This window comes from Protopterus annectens, chromosome 1.part1 (assembly GCF_019279795.1).
Source record: "Protopterus annectens isolate FY-2018-M chromosome 1.part1, PAN1.0, whole genome shotgun sequence".
Taxonomy (NCBI): Eukaryota; Metazoa; Chordata; order Ceratodontiformes; family Protopteridae; genus Protopterus; species Protopterus annectens.
The window spans coordinates 1,574,257,995-1,574,275,072 of record NC_056726.1 but is presented as its reverse complement, the minus strand read 5'-3'; the positions used below and the strand labels follow the sequence as shown (position 1 = coordinate 1,574,275,072).

General features: G+C 36.1%; 1 protein-coding gene across 1 annotated transcript in view; it reads right to left on the bottom strand.

The window, feature by feature from the left end:
• Positions 1–2,581: 2,581 nt before the first annotated feature.
• Positions 2,582–17,078, bottom strand: part of CNR2 (cannabinoid receptor 2) — a 130,531-nt gene continuing 116,034 nt past the window's right edge. Inside the window, exon 3 of the mRNA XM_044083410.1 lies at positions 2,582–4,127. Within this exon, the coding sequence (XP_043939345.1) occupies positions 2,937–4,121 (1,185 nt within the window). The 5' untranslated portion in view covers positions 4,122–4,127 and the 3' untranslated portion in view covers positions 2,582–2,936. The remainder of the gene's footprint in view (positions 4,128–17,078) is intronic.

Here is a 17,078-nt window from a genome sequence, read left to right as displayed (position 1 = left end):
CTCACTTAGATAAAATAAGAGGATTTAGTTTGATGTTTCTGCTAATGTTTACATATGTGATCCAAAGTATTTATATGAGATTATCAAGTGTTTGTAAAGTTGAACATCATATGGTCGAGAACATATCATCAACTTTCTGAAAACTCAAAGTGGTTGTATTAAGATAGTGGTGCAGTGCAAATCAGGAATTTGCCCTTTTCCTCACTGTAGTGCAAACTCAGAGTTGGTATATATGATTTGCATAGGGTGTACCTTACTGCAAAAACATAGATTTTGTTCTTTTTACACTGTTACAGTTTTCAGAAAGTCGATGATATAATTTTGACCATATGACACGACTTTTCAAACACTTGATAATCTGCTATAAATCAGTTTTGACACATTCTAATTATTGAATATATTATAAGTGTTTGAAGGAGATGCATACGTTGCTATTATCCTTTACGTTGAGGAATATGTAACATAAAATTTCACAATTTACACTTTTTCAGTGACATAAAGAAAACTAATTTTCATTTAACAAACCTTCATTTAAAAGCAGTGGCTATAAATATAAATACTCCATTAAAAGGTACTTCATCAAATAGAGCTAAGTGGACAAATATAGAAGCTCAGCAGCTTATTTAGTTGCTCTTAGCATAATGCAAAGATTATTTCTTGAGTTAGATGATGCATCATAAAGCCTATGTTTTCTTCAAACACTGAAGTTTAAAATTTCTTGAAGTGAAATTCCTTTGAGGAAATTAAATATATTTATGATGTTATTTAACTATTCGCTTTTATTAGTGGTAGAAAACGCTTACAGCAACCCTAGGAACAGCCACCAACATCCACGGAGGTTAATACTAGGCAAGGGGACTTCTTCAGCCTGATAAAGATTTAAGAAAGTTGTTGGATATGTTAGACAGATTTGGATCCTTTCAGATTAATAAATAAACAGAAAAGTAAAGCATTGGTAGTTAATATTGATCCAAAACAGAGCACAGGTGAGAAATGTAAGGACATGTGGAAAAAAAGCTGAGATAAAATATTTAGAACTGTAGCTTAGGATCTCTTCTGAAAGCTCTCTGCAGAGATCCTATGAACAAATGATGGGGAATATTAAGAAGAATCTACCATAAATTAAAACTACTAGGACCTGACATCTTGCAAAGGGCACATTATTTTCACTGGCATACCTTATCCCATCCCACTTTCTATACATAGGACAAAAATATTGGGTAATCCCCAAGAAAGTTGTGCTAAATAAGTTAATAGATGGTATGTGCGATTTGTTTAGTTAGATAAAAAGATAAGGGTTAGGATAACATAATGATCCAAAAAGATCAAGGGGAGGGACTGAAGGTACCAGATAAACACAAATACTAAAGGGTGAACCAACTAGGTTTCTTTGCCAAAAGTCAAATTAAGAGGTATGAGTCAATCTGGAAATGTATAATCTGGAAGAAATACCCAGGGATACAAATTAAGGACTTGATTGAGGTTTTGTGGGGAGAAGAAGCACCTAAACAGGGAAAACCTCCACTAAATACCCTCAGCCTGAACATGAGTCAGATTTCTAAGAGTAAGTATTTAAAAATAGAAAAATGTAACTCTACTTAATTGGAAACATGATAATGGGAAAAAGGTCAGTATACTAGGTTAAAATATTGGACACAATTATATGAAATGGTAACATTTTAGACTGGGAGGAGGAGACAGAGAATGTTATGGGCTACCTGATAACACAGAGATAAAATATAAATAACTAGTAAGAGAGAAAGTCAGGACGTGGCCATGTGGTAGACACAACAGCAAAATTAAAATTATCCATCCTTAGTATCATGGAAAATGGATATAAGAGGTACATATGGTAGGAAGACGCTTTTTACCAGAGGCATGTAACCCATACAAAGGAGAAAGATGTCATGGAATAATTTAGGACCAACTGGGAGCATCTACTGAGACTGCATATAGAGCCAGACCAGTGGGACAGAATATGTAGCCTCCAAGGGGGAGGTAATAAAATTAAGAAGATTTTGCATCTTTGCATGAGAATGGCTGCATAAATACTTTTATACACCCCACTAGCTAGTGAAGATGTTTCCCACAGCAAAGGAAGACTGTTTGAGATGTAAGACAACCAGGGGAGTTTGTAGGGAACAGAGGAAATATAAAATGACCTGGATTGTTTGATAGAAAAAGTAATACAGTAATACAGTAATACAAATAATACAGTAATTCATTTCCTTTAACAGAAAGTTTATTTTGGGAGAGGTCTAACAGCACGTGTAGTATGATATGCCCTGGATAATATGCTTGATTACAAAGAAAATACCCAGAAAATTTGAAAAGATTGACAGAAGGAGGAGGAAATCCTACTAGATCAATTTAGGAACACAAATGAAAGCTGTGTTTGCAGTATATAGATATTACATACATGACCTGTTTTTTGAGTCACTGGTTACATTACGCATTCAAATGCATTTTTTGACCAAAAACTGACACGTAAATTTCTGCAGCTGTTGAACAATATTGTCATTCAGAAATGTATACCCGCTGCAATGTTTCTAACAAAAATACTGCTTTGTCCAGAAGGGTCTACTCTTAATTGTTTTATTAGTGAATCATTATCAAAGAAATGGCACAAACGTTTCTGGCAGTTTAAAAACAGTGATATTCCATTAATATTGCATTTCATTGAGCACAACTGCATTTTCTGACATGTACAAAGACCAGTGAGACTGAACAATTCCCTCATGATTTATTTGATATATTTTTAGATGTGATTCTTCTCATTTCTGACCTATAGAGTATATAATCACCTAAAATAAATACTTTTTGACTAGGACCTCATTGCTTTGTGTCTTTCATTTGAACTTCTTCCTTTGTATGTATAACATGTTTCTCATGAAACAACTTCAGCCCTCATACTTTCCATATTGTAGAAAGGCAGTTTATGCCTGCTGGGAAATGGAATTCAAGCATTTTTCTTCTTTAAGAGCGTGGTTCCTTTCTGTGGCCTCAGAATCACAGCTCTCCTGTTCTTGAAGTGCATCACAGATTGTCTCGATAGGCGATGTTTTACGAGTGCCATCTGAGTCTTGACTGCACTCTGGTACTGCTGGATTTCTGCAGTTGCTGGAAAAAACATTCTTCAGCTCCATGCGTAAATCCCTACTTCTCAATCCATAGAGAAGGGGATTCACCATTGAATTTAAGAGGCATAAAGTGCAGCAGAAAGCAAATACTTTCTTTGTGTTGTCATCGACTTTAGAAAGCAAGTCATGTACCATAAATGCCAACACGGGAGACCAGCAAGTGATAAGAATGAGCAGAATTACCCCCAGAGTTTTGGCAAGCTTAATGTCCATTCTCATTTTAACTTGCCGCTGATTCAAATGATGCTGATGCCTCTTCATATATTTTGTATGCTGGTGAGCCTTCCACAAAATATGAATATAAGCATAAACTATTAATACCAGTACAACTATTACAAAGCATACCCAATAGGCTAAGTATGTGTTGTCGACATAAGGAAATAACTTTGAGCAAACTGAATTTGGTCTGCAACAGTTCCATCCCATCAGAGGAAGGTAGGATATTATCATTGTAATACTCCACAATACAGCTAAAGCAATCAGGGCACTTTTCTTTGAAACAACAGACTTGTAGTCAGCCGGTCTCTGGATACAAACATACCGATCAACAGCAGTCAGCAAAAGACTGCCAACAGAAGCAGTAAAACACATTGTGACACTTCCAAGCTTGAATAAGAACATTTCTTTTGACTCATTCTGTTCAGAAATATGGAATTCAAGAAAACTATATGAAAACAGAATGCTAGCAAAGAGATCTGCAAGTGCCAGGCTGCTGAGAAATAAATAGGAAGGTTTGTTCCTGAGACGCTTAGAGGTAAGTATCAGTGATAGCATAAATGCATTTTCCAAGAAAGTTAAGGTCCCAAGTATCGCAAATATAATGGTGATGGTTGTTTTCTGGCTCTCCTGAAGAATAAGATAAGAGTTTGTATAGTTTATCCCACATTTTGATTCATTAACAGTTTGATTGTCATCATCGCCATTTGGTATTGAGACCATCAGTGCTAATTTGGTGTCCTCCCACTTGTAAACGTCATCCATGTATGCCTATTAAAACAGAGAGACACAATATAAAACACTTAATTCCACAAAACAATACCAAGAGGGTCAATGGATAATATAGTAAACATAAACAAACACCTGCATCGTATCTTATCTGCAATAAATTGATATTGGCAGTGATAGGGCAAAAGACTGAAACAGTGTAGTGCAAGCAAGCTAACAAATATAAATGGCAGTTGCTTTATATCACTTGTACTTTGTGAAATCTACACGCGGTAAGAATATGATACCCCATGCTTTGTGAAATCTACACGCGGTAAGAATATGATACCCCATGCTTTGTGAAATCTACACGCGGTAAGAATATGATACCCCATGCTTTGTGCTTTGTGAAATCTACACGCGGTAAGAATATGATACCCCATGCTTTATGCTTTGTGAAATCTACATTCAGTAAGAATATGATACCCCATGCTTTGTGCTTTGTGAAATCTACACGCGGTAAGAATATGATACCCCATGCTTTGTGCTTTGTGAAATCTACACGCGGTAAGAATATGATACCCCATGCTTTGTGCTTTGTGAAATCTACATACGGTAAGAATATGACACCCCATGCTTTGTGCTTTGTGAAATCTACATACGGTAAGAATATGATACCCCATGCTTTGTGCTTTGTGAAATCTACATGCAGTCAAAATATGATACCCCATGCTTTGTGAAATCTACACGCGGTAAGAATATGATACCCCATGCTTTGTGCTTTGTGAAATCTACACGCGGTAAGAATATGATACCCCATGCTTTGTGCTTTGTGAAATCTACACGCGGTAAGAATATGATACCCCATGCTTTGTGCTTTGTGAAATCTACATGCAGTAAAAATATGATACCCCATGCTTTGTACTTTGTGAAATCTACAATCAGTAAGAATATGATACCCCATGCTTTTTGCTTTGTGAAATCTACATGCAGTAAGAATATGATACCCCATGCTTTCTGCTTTTTGAAATATACATGCAGTAAGAATATGGTACCCCATGCTTTGTGCTTTGTGAAATCTACATGCGGTAAGAATATGATACCCCATGCTTTGTGAAATCTACATGCGGTAAGAATATGATACCTCATGCTTTGTGCTTTGTGAAATCTACATGCGGTAAGAATATGATACCCCATGCTTTTTGAAATCTACATGCGGTAAGAATATGATACCCCATGCTTTGTGCTTTGTGAAATCTACATGCAGTAAGAATATGATACCCCATGCTTTGTGCTTTGTGAAATCTACATGCGGTAAGAATATGATACCCCATGCTTTGTGAAATCTACACGCGGTAAGAATATGATACCCCATGCTTTGTGCTTTGTGAAATCTACACGCGGTAAGAATATGATACCCCATGCTTTATGCTTTGTGAAATCTACATGCAGTAAGAATATGATACCCCATGCTTTGTGCTTTGTGAAATCTACATGCAGTAAAAATATGGTACCCCATGCTTTGTGCTTTGTGAAATCTACATGTGGTAAGAATATGATACCCCATGCTTTGTGAAATCTACATGTGGTAAGAATATGATACCTCATGCTTTGTGCTTTGTGAAATCTACATGCGGTAAGAATATGATACCCCATGCTTTGTGAAATCTACATGCGGTAAGAATATGATACCTCATGCTTTGTGCTTTGTGAAATCTACATGCGGTAAGAATATGATACCCCATGCTTTTTGAAATCTACATGCGGTAAGAATATGATACCCCATGCTTTGTGCTTTGTGAAATCTACATGCAGTAAGAATATGATACCCCATACTTTGTGCTTTGTGAAATCTACATGTGGTAAGAATATGATACCCCATGCTTTGTGCTTTTTGAAATCTACATGCGGTAAGAATATGATACCCCATGCTTTGTGAAATCTACACGCGGTAAGAATATGATACCCCATGCTTTGTGCTTTGTGAAATCTACACGCGGTAAGAATATGATACCCCATGCTTTATGCTTTGTGAAATCTACACGCGGTAAGAATATGATACCCCATGCTTTATGCTTTGTGAAATCTACACGCGGTAAGAATATGATACCCCATGCTTTATGCTTTGTGAAATCTACATGCGGTAAGAATATGATACCCCATGCTTTATGCTTTGTGAAATCTACATGCAGTAAGAATATGATACCCCATGCTTTCTGCTTTTTGAAATATACATGCAGTAAGAATATGATACCCCATGCTTTGTGCTTTGTGAAATCTACATGCAGTAAAAATATGATACCCCATGCTTTGTACTTTGTGAAATCTACAATCAGTAAGAATATGATACCCCATGCTTTCTGCTTTTTGAAATATACATGCAGTAAGAATATGATACCCCATGCTTTGTGCTTTGTGAAATCTACATGTGGTAAGAATATGATACCCCATGCTTTGTGAAATCTACATGTGGTAAGAATATGATACCTCATGCTTTGTGCTTTGTGAAATCTACATGCGGTAAGAATATGATACCCCATGCTTTGTGAAATCTACATGCGGTAAGAATATGATACCTCATGCTTTGTGCTTTGTGAAATCTACACGCGGTAAGAATATGATACCCCATGCTTTGTGAAATCTACATGCGGTAAGAATATGATACCCCATGCTTTGTGAAATCTACATGCGGTAAGAATATGATACCTCATGCTTTGTGCTTTGTGAAATCTACATGCGGTAAGAATATGATACCCCATGCTTTTTGAAATCTACATGCGGTAAGAATATGATACCCCATGCTTTGTGGTTTGTGAAATCTACATGTGGTAAGAATATGATACCCCATGCTTTGTGCTTTGTGAAATCTACATGTGGTAAGGATATGATACCCCATGCTTTGTGCTTTGTGAAATCTACATGCAGTAAGAATATGATACCCCATGCTTTGTGCTTTGTGAAATCTACATACGGTAAGAATATGATACCCCATGCTTTGTGCTATGTGAAATCTACATGTGGTAAGAATGTGACACCCCATGCTTTGTGCTTTGTGAAATCTACATGTGGTAAGGATATGATACCCCATGCTTTGTGCTTTGTGAAATCTACACGCGGTAAGAATATGATACCCCATGCTTTGTGCTTTTTGAAATCTACATGCAGTAAGAATATGATACCCCATGCTTTGTGCTTTGTGAAATCTACATACGGTAAGAATATGATACCCCATGCTTTGTGCTTTGTGAAATCTACATACGGTAAGAATATGATACCCCATGCTTTGTGAAATCTACATGCGGTAAGAATATGATACCTCATGCTTTGTGCTTTGTGAAATCTACATGCAGTAAGAATATGATACCCCATGCTTTTTGAAATCTACATGCGGTAAGAATATGATACCTCATGCTTTGTGCTTTGTGAAATCTACACGCGGTAAGAATATGATACCCCATGCTTTGTGAAATCTACATGTGGTAAGAATATGATACCTCATGCTTTGTGCTTTGTGAAATCTACATGCGGTAAGAATATGATACCCCATGCTTTGTGAAATCTACATGCGGTAAGAATATGATACCTCATGCTTTGTGCTTTGTGAAATCTACATGCTGTAAGAATATGATACCCCATGCTTTTTGAAATCTACATGCGGTAAGAATATGATACCTCATGCTTTGTGCTTTGTGAAATCTACACGCGGTAAGAATATGATACCCCATGCTTTGTGCTTTGTGAAATCTACATGCAGTAAGAATATGATACCCCATGCTTTGTGCTTTGTGAAATCTACATGCGGTAAGAATATGATACCCCATGCTTTGTGAAATCTACATGCGGTAAGAATATGATACCCCATGCTTTGTGAAATCTACATGTGGTAAGAATATGGTACCCCATGCTTTGTGCTTTGTGAAATCTACATGCAGTAAGAATATGATACCCCATGCTTTGTGAAATCTACATGTGGTAAGAATATGATACCCCATGCTTTGTGCTTTGTGAAATATACATGCAGTAAGAATATGATACCCCATGCTTTGTGGTTTGTGAAATCTACATGTGGTAAGAATATGATACCCCATGCTTTGTGAAATCTACATGCGGTAAGAATATGATACCTCATGCTTTGTGCTTTGTGAAATCTACATGCGGTAAGAATATGATACCCCATGCTTTGTGAAATCTACATGTGGTAAGAATATGATACTCCATGCTTTGTGGTTTTTGAAATCTACATGCGGTAAGAATATGATACCCCATGCTTTGTGCTTTGTGAAATCTACATGCAGTAAGAATATGATACCCCATGCTTTGTGCTTTATGAAATCTACGTGCGGTAAGAATATGATACCCCATGCTTTGTGCTTTATGAAATCTACATGCGGTAAGAATATGATACCCCATGCTTTGTGCTTTGTGAAATCTACATACGGTAAGAATATCATACCCCATGCTTTGTGCTTTATGAAATCTACATGCAGTAAGAATATGATACCCCATGCTTTGTGCTTTGTGAAATCTACATGCGGTAAGGATATGATACCCCATGCTTTGTGGTTTGTGAAATCTACATGTGGTAAGAATATGATACCCCATGCTTTGTGCTTTGTGAAATCTACATGTGGTAAGAATATGATACCCCATGCTTTGTGCTTTGTGAAATCTACATGCAGTAAGAATATGATACCCCATGCTTTGTGCTTTATGAAATCTACGTGCGGTAAGAATATGATACCCCATGCTTTGTGCTTTATGAAATCTACATGCGGTAAGAATATGATACCCCATGCTTTGTGCTTTGTGAAATCTACATACGGTAAGAATATCATACCCCATGCTTTGTGCTTTATGAAATCTACATGCAGTAAGAATATGATACCCCATGCTTTGTGCTTTGTGAAATCTACATGCGGTAAGGATATGATACCCCATGCTTTGTGGTTTGTGAAATCTACATGTGGTAAGAATATGATACCCCATGCTTTGTGCTTTGTGAAATCTACATGTGGTAAGAATATGATACCCCATGCTTTGTGCTTTGTGAAATCTACATGTGGTAAGAATGTGACACCCCATGCTTCATGCTTACTTATCATTTTCTGTGTGCGTCGATTGTCATTGACCACATCGAAGCATTACTATTGCTATTAGTAATGAAAAGCTATCTAGTATACATGAAAAAATGAATACAAATGGATATATTTACTCAGTCACCCTACCGATTGCACTTCAAACCAAACTTTTTAAAGCATTAATTTTTTTTGTGTCAGTAGCAGGAACTGAAGATTTGGAATTCATGTATCTGATTACGTTTCTCTTGGGTAAGGAGAAAGTAACAAATAATGCAAGAGGTCAACAGAAGCAACGACATGTGATCTATGGGTGAATCAAGTGTATGTTGAAGCCGGACTGTGGCCTTCATAGGAGTTGGACTGCACTACAAGAAAGCAGTGGGAAGGAGGTTCCTTTTAGTAATCCGGTCATTACAGCCTTTCATAATGTTTGCGAACAACAGCTTTATGACTTATATGAAGGAAATTACATTAAAAAATGTTATATAATTTATCAAAGTCTGAATTTGAGGCATTATTAAAATTACAAAGGAACGAGAATATTGTAATTAAAGAGGCAGATAACAGTAGGGCAATTGCTATAATAAATTGTAGTGATTATATGCATTCAGTTAATGAGGTTCTGTCTGATGAGTCTGTTTTTAGAAAAAATAACTTATAATGATTTCACTAATTGTTTTAGTCATATAAATATGAGTATTTTTGATTTACAGACTATGAATGATATTTCAGTTGAGACATTTAATTATTTCACAGTATCTTATCCTAAAATTCCTGTGCTATATGGTCTACCGAAAATTCGCAAATCCCTATCATCCACCCCCCATATGAGACCTATTACATCCGGGAGAGGGTGGGTGACTGAGCCCATTTCACTCTACTTACAAAATATTTTGAGTAAGTTTATGATGTTTGTTAAGAGTTTTCTTAAAGATACTGGTGATTTCTTAACTAAAATTTCTGAATGGTATCAATCAAATGACTGTGTTTCTTTTTTATTTGTTATTTTGGATATTAAATCATTATTTACTGTTATCCCTAACCATGATGGCCTTAATGCCATTAGGGATATTTTATGTCAACATGGTCAGTATAAGGGCAAAGAAATTGAGACAATATGTGAGCTTCTTCAACTTGTGGTTGAAAATAACCTTTTTTTTATTTAATGAACAATTATATCATCAGAATGTAGATGTAGCGATGGGTACCTCTACTGCTAACACTTATGGAAATTTAACTCTTTTTTTTTTTTTTTTTTTTTTTTTTTTTTTTTTTCTCTTTTCAAACCTTTTATTTTTTTTTTTTTAAAAAAATAATTTTTATTTTTTGTAATAAAACCATGCATACTTATGATGGTACAAGCAATGAGAATTACACCAATAATACACACATAATGGTTTGCAACAATATTAGTACAAAAGGGGGACAAAAAGGCATGTTTATAATGAACTTAGAAAAAGTACAATATCTTGCAGTATGCATAGTACACAAACTAACAGCCAAAACCCAAACTGAACAATATTTACAAAGCTACCAGTACTGAACAGGGGAGGAAGCAACAGTGCCACTATTTGTACGATTGGATAATAGCAGCCCTACTTATGGCTTGTAGTAGGGGAGAAAAAAACCCTCAGAACAAGGGATAAAGTATGTAGGGAGAGAAAGAAGAAAAAGGACAAAGGGAAGTTTGTAGGTTAACCATAGCTTAATCACATAGGATTACTTCAAACAGGCTTTTCCAAAGTTTACTGAAGTAGGCTCTCTTCTTAGGTTCATTTATGATGAACTTCTGGGCCGAGATATATTTGATGGCCATAGTTTTAAATCCCCGCCAACATAATTTGGTGCGATCCAACCAGTTATAGGTGATGTAGAGTTTTATGAGGAAACAAAGCGTTATTAGGATATGGATATGAAATTTAGGCAGACCATGAGGGGGAATATTTAGAATAGCCGTTTCCCATGAAAGAGTGGAGCTATAGTAACCCATTTTTTTGAGACGCACTTTGAGAGAACACCAAAGTTTGTGGGAGTTATTGCAGTGCCACATAATATGTAGAAGGTCAGCTCTCGCACCTGAACAGCATGTACATAACGGAGAGCTATTAGAGTTAAATTTGTTAATTCTTGCAGGGGTAAGGTAGGCATTGTTATTCAACATCAGTTGAGTGTATAAGAATTTCTTGAAGGGGGATAATTCAATGCTAGTTTTTATGGCTAGTATTTTTTGATCCTCTGTAATAGGGGGGTTTTGATTGTCCCAGTATTTGGAAAATAGGCAGTTTCCTTTGAAGAGTAATGGGTGTAATAATTTGTATGACGAAGAAACTGTTTTATTATTACTAGCCAATGTATTAATAATTAGGTTTAGTTTATCCATTAGCTGTATATCAGGGACTGTATTATTGATTTGTGAAGAAATAAGTTCCCTGAGTTGACGTAGTATTACTGAATACTTGTTATTAACCTTGAGGGTTAATCGTAGTTCGGCAAGAGACAGAGATTTATGTTTAAGAATATCCCATACTTTAAGGTCTTTGATGAGGGGGAAATCAGCAAGATCTATCATCTTGTTGTTGATTTTAAGATTTGGGTTGAGGTGTATTGGTTGAAAAAAGGGTAAAATAGGTTGAAGATTAATGTCCTTAATCAGCTTTTGAAATAGTTTTATTTGATATTTCAGTAAAGAGGATAGTTTTAAGCTATTCAAAGAAGTGGGTGATAAGAAGGGAGTGGCCTTAGGATTAATTTTGTTAGATAGAATATGTCTGTGCCATATCTTTAACCACGCTGGGTAGTGGGTTTGGGCTTTGTTATTCATGTTTACAATGGACCATAGTCTATTAGAGCTAATAATCAGATAATAAAGCTGAAAGTTTGGAAGGCCCACCCCACCTTTCTCCTTGGGGAGACTTAACTTGGAAGAAGAAATCCTAACATTCTTAGGGAACCAGAGAAATTTGATCATTGTTTTTTCAAACTGTGAAAAGAGGTTGTTTGATATAATTATATTTGTCGCACTAAATTGATAGAGGAGTCTGGGAAGAATATTCATTTTCACAATAGCTACTTTTGAAAGAAATGATAGGTTCAATAGCTTCCACCTTTGTAGGTCTTGACAGATGATAGACCATGATTTTAGCAAATTATTTTGAAGCATAGAGGCTTGATTGTGTTCAAAGTTGACGCCAAGGTACTTGAGACTGTATGAGATGTGGAAGGAGGATTCAGGGAAGAAGAAAGGTTTATGCGCCTCAGGATTTATTGGGAGAATATGTGATTTTTTATCATTGACTTGGTACCCAGAGGCCTTAGAGAAAGAAGTAATTGCTTTTAATATTTTTGGCAGATCTGTGTTGGGGTATTGGAAGTATAGGTTTAAGTCATCAGCAAAGGCCGATAATGCTACTTGTGTGTTGAGAATTTTAGGAATAGTATGATGTGTATTTTGAGTAAGAAATAGGAAAAAAGGTTCAATAAATAGATTGAAGAGAAAGGGAGAAAGTGGACAACCTTGCCTTGTGCCATTAGTAATCTGGATAGGATTAGATCTTTTTTTATTTATATATAGATATGTGCATGCGTTTGAATAGAGAGTTCTGATCATATCTAGGAAGGTTGTGGGTATATTAAAATGTGATAGCGTGGAGAAGAGGAAGTCCCAGTTTACCCTGTCAAATGCTTTTGAAGCGTCTAGAGTTAAGGCATATAACAGGTTTTTCTCTTTTTTGGTAAACTGGATAAGAGAGTCTAGTGTTAGTGTATTGTCCCATGTATGTCTATTGGATATAAACCCAACTTGATCAGGTGATAGTAGGTGTGGTAATACCTGTTTAAGTCTGTTAGCTAAGATGGCAGAGAAGATTTTGATATCAACATTTATAAGCGAGATAGGTCTGTGGAAATTTAACTCTTAACAAATGGGAAGAAACTTTCATATATAATGGTCCTATAAGATTTTCCTCTAAAATTAAATTTTATAAACGTTTCGTGAATTATGTGTTTTTAGTATGGTCAGGAGAATATTATGAACTTGTTGAATTTCTTGGATTTTTAAATCAAATGACTGACTTTCTAATGTTTGAAATGAATTCATTTGATAAGGAGATTCATTTTTGGATGCTTATTTGAATTATAATGGTTTAGAAATTCATACTAGTGTCCATAAGAAAAATGTACATAAGAACAGGTACTTACACAGGAAAAGCATGCATGCCCAGCATACTTTTAAAGGTATGGTGAAAAGTCAATATTTATGTGTAAGTAGATTAAATGCTAAAGAAGATATATGTATTAATCAAATGCATGATATGACAGATGAGTTTCAAGACATAGGTTATAATATTGATATGTTACACAGGGAAAGGGAAGATGTCATAAAAGAAAGGCAGAGCAGAGCTAAACCTTATTTCTCAAATGACACTACCCCTGGTACATCTTCTAATACGATACATCCATTAAGGTATGTAAGCACATACAGTAGATGTAATTTTGCAGTTAAAGAAATTATAACAAGTAATTGGACTATTTTGAAAGTATTACCTGAACATTTGCAGATTATAAATCATTACCCATTATTTGCTTATAAAACTTGCTCATATTTAAAGAGTAGATTATGCTATAAAGATTTGCATTTTAAAAGGAAATGTTTAACTTTTAATAAACTAGGCACATGTCCATGTTTTAACTGTTCCTGTTGTAATGCTGTATGCATTGATAATACTTTTATACATCCAGTGACTAAGAAGGAATACACCTTTACATGTGCAGCTACATGTAATACACCATATATAGTGTACTTAGCCACTTGTAAATGTTGTTCAAGTTTTTATGTAGGGAAATCAACCAGAAAGCGGAGAGACCGTATTATTGAACATAAGTCTGACATCCGTAGACATATACTAACCAATGCACTGGCCAAACATATAGTTGAGAATGGTATTCAGCATGAATTTACATTCAGAGTAATTGACATACTACATAAATCTTTAAGGGGAGGTGATATGAATGATAACTTAGAACTAAAAGAATATGCTTGGATATTAAAATTAAGGGTGGACCATGAACCAGGAATTAATAAGATAGCTAACATAAAACCTATTCTTAAACAGAAATAATTATGTTTGAAATTATGCTAATTATGTGGAATAATTGTTTTTAAATTGTGGTGACTGAATTTTGTTTTGCGACTATTAATTGTTTTTTTTTTTAATTTGCTTGTTACTACACTGAAGAAGGATTGTTATTCAAAAGCTCTGCCTTTTAATAAAGACTTTTAGCATTGCTAAAGCCATAGTTTTTCTTTATTTAAGGAAAGTTGATAAACAACTTAGCTTACATCAGGAAAGATGGAGTGAAAAGTGTGAAATGAGATAAAGTGGAAGCAAAGTTATCTTTAGATGTTTGAATTCATTTTTATTATATGCAAATTTCTTATATTCTCATGTAACATATAAAATGTTCTATGTGACACATCAATGTAGCGGTTAATATTATAGCTTCACAGTGCATGATCTTTCACTCTGGTTCCTGGCTAGGGTACTTTTTGTGTAGAGTATGAATGTTTTCTCTCTGACTTTATGGGTTTTGCTGAGGTCTCCAACTTCCTCCCACATCCCAGAGATATGGGTTTTACCAGTGCTGGTTGCAGAACAAGGCATCCAGAGGCTTGGCACATTCTAAAGACATGCTGACAGGTAATCCTCTAAACTGGACATAGGTGTGCAGTGAATATCCATGTGTCCTATGATGGACCAGTGTCTGATTCAGGGCAAGTTCTCTGCTTTACACCCACTGGATGCAAGAGTGGACTCTATCTGCACTGCAACTCTATATAGGGTAAAATCGGTATGGGAAACTGAACGAATGCATAAATGAATGAATACAAAATGTTTCTATGAGACAATGCTTTTAAAGAAAAGGTAAATAGAAACTTTTACTAATTGTCAGAAATGTTACATCTGTAGCAGAGCACATTTCTTCAAGCAACTTTTGAATACTTCAAATGAAAATGAAATGTTTACAGTTCACCAGACGTTGCTAAATTTGTAACAGAAAAATTGCACAGTTGAAAATTAAAGTTTGTTTACAAAATATTTTTCTAGACAAAATTAAGTGGACAAGAACAATGCAGGATGCAGAAAGAGGTGCAGATTGCATACATTCTAGTGGATGTGCTATGAAACCCTGACTGACAAGATGCCATGAAACAACTTAGATGAGCACAAACATCTGAAATACCAAAAGGGTGAAGTCAAACTGTAAGCATTTTTTACACGGATGCAAGCTCTCTTGCACCCCACCCCATGCAGGGGAAAGCCCCTCACCCCCTCCCGATCTTATACATATGAACTCCACAAATATAAAGAATGACAACCTTGCAAGACAAAAGAAACACTATTAGCATAGTTAGGAGAAACACACTGCCAATGATGATCAGTGTTATGTTCCTTGCCTTCTTTCAATTTGAGCACTTGATGTTTATGGAATTCTGGCAATGTTTAAAAACAGTAAACACCAGCTGTTCAGTATTCTGTAAAAACAGAATAGAGTTAGCAAGTTAAAAGAATAGTTATATAAATGGGATAGCTATATGTAGGGCTCATTGTCACTTTTGCAAACAATATTTATTTATTTATTTGCATTTATTTACAAGGATGGTCCACTAGGCCTTAGTGAGCCCATTTTCAGTGGGGGATCAGGGAGAAAAGCTCCACAATCAACTCTACGGTGTACAATAAACACGATTCAATACAATATACAGTGTAATACATGTAAGTTGAATTCTGCTTAAATTAACAAATAATTAATTTAAAGTGGCATCAGATTCAGTGTTTCATGTTGGAGGCATCCCCATACAAGGGTCCTTGCACCCACTTATTTAATATAATTAACTCTAAGGTTACAGCACCTGGAAGTCTGACTGCTCTCCCACCCCTGGTGCTGCATAGTCCAAGTGATGACATGCCTATAAAGATGGGAGGTCAATAGATGGCAGAATGCTTTGGCTGAGAGACTTTGATCACCACCGGAATGTGTGGGAGTTGTATACAGTTAGTGATCAAGAACTCTCCTGACAAGAGGTAGCTAGCCTAGTGGGACCAACCCAGTCAACAAAGGATAGATAGATAGATAGATAGATAGATAGATAGATAGATAGATAGATAGACAGACAGACAGACAGACAGACAGTTGGATAGATAGATAGATAGATAGATAGATAGATAGATAGATAGATAGATAGATAGATAGATAGATATCCTTCAGAAGGGTCTCACAGAAACGGATAACTGGTGCCAGAGCCATGGCCTAAAGTTAAATGCCAAAAAATGCATAGTCATACCCTTCGGGAAAAACAAGGTTACCCCTAGCTACCAAATAGGTGGCAATCCACTGAGCACAGAAGAAGTTATCAGGGACCTGGGGACCCAGGTTGATAGTAGTCTGTCATTCGACACCCATGTAGCTAAAGTAGTTAGGAAGACCTTCTACATTGCCCACCTTATCATGAAGGGATTCTCATCTAGATCAAGGGAGGTCATAGTCTCCCTATACTCATCACTCATCAGACCAATGATTGAGTACAATGCCCCATTCGAATGTATCTGACCCGACACTTGCAGCAGCTGGAGAGGCCACAAAAGTTCCTCACCAAAAGGATAAAGGGTCTCAAACATCTGTCCTATGCTGCCCGACTGAAAGAACTCCAGCTCTATTCAGTCGCTACCGCTTGCTCAGAGGTGACCTTTGCCTAACATACAAGGCCATGTCAAACCCAGATTTGATGAATATGCTTCACCTCACAAAATCTAGATCCATCCGAGCCACAAGGGCGGAGACTTAAACCTCGACACGGCTATTAATAGGACATGCTGGAGGGATAGATTCATCACCCAAAGACTCCCTATGCTGTGGAATAAAATCCCGGTATATGTGA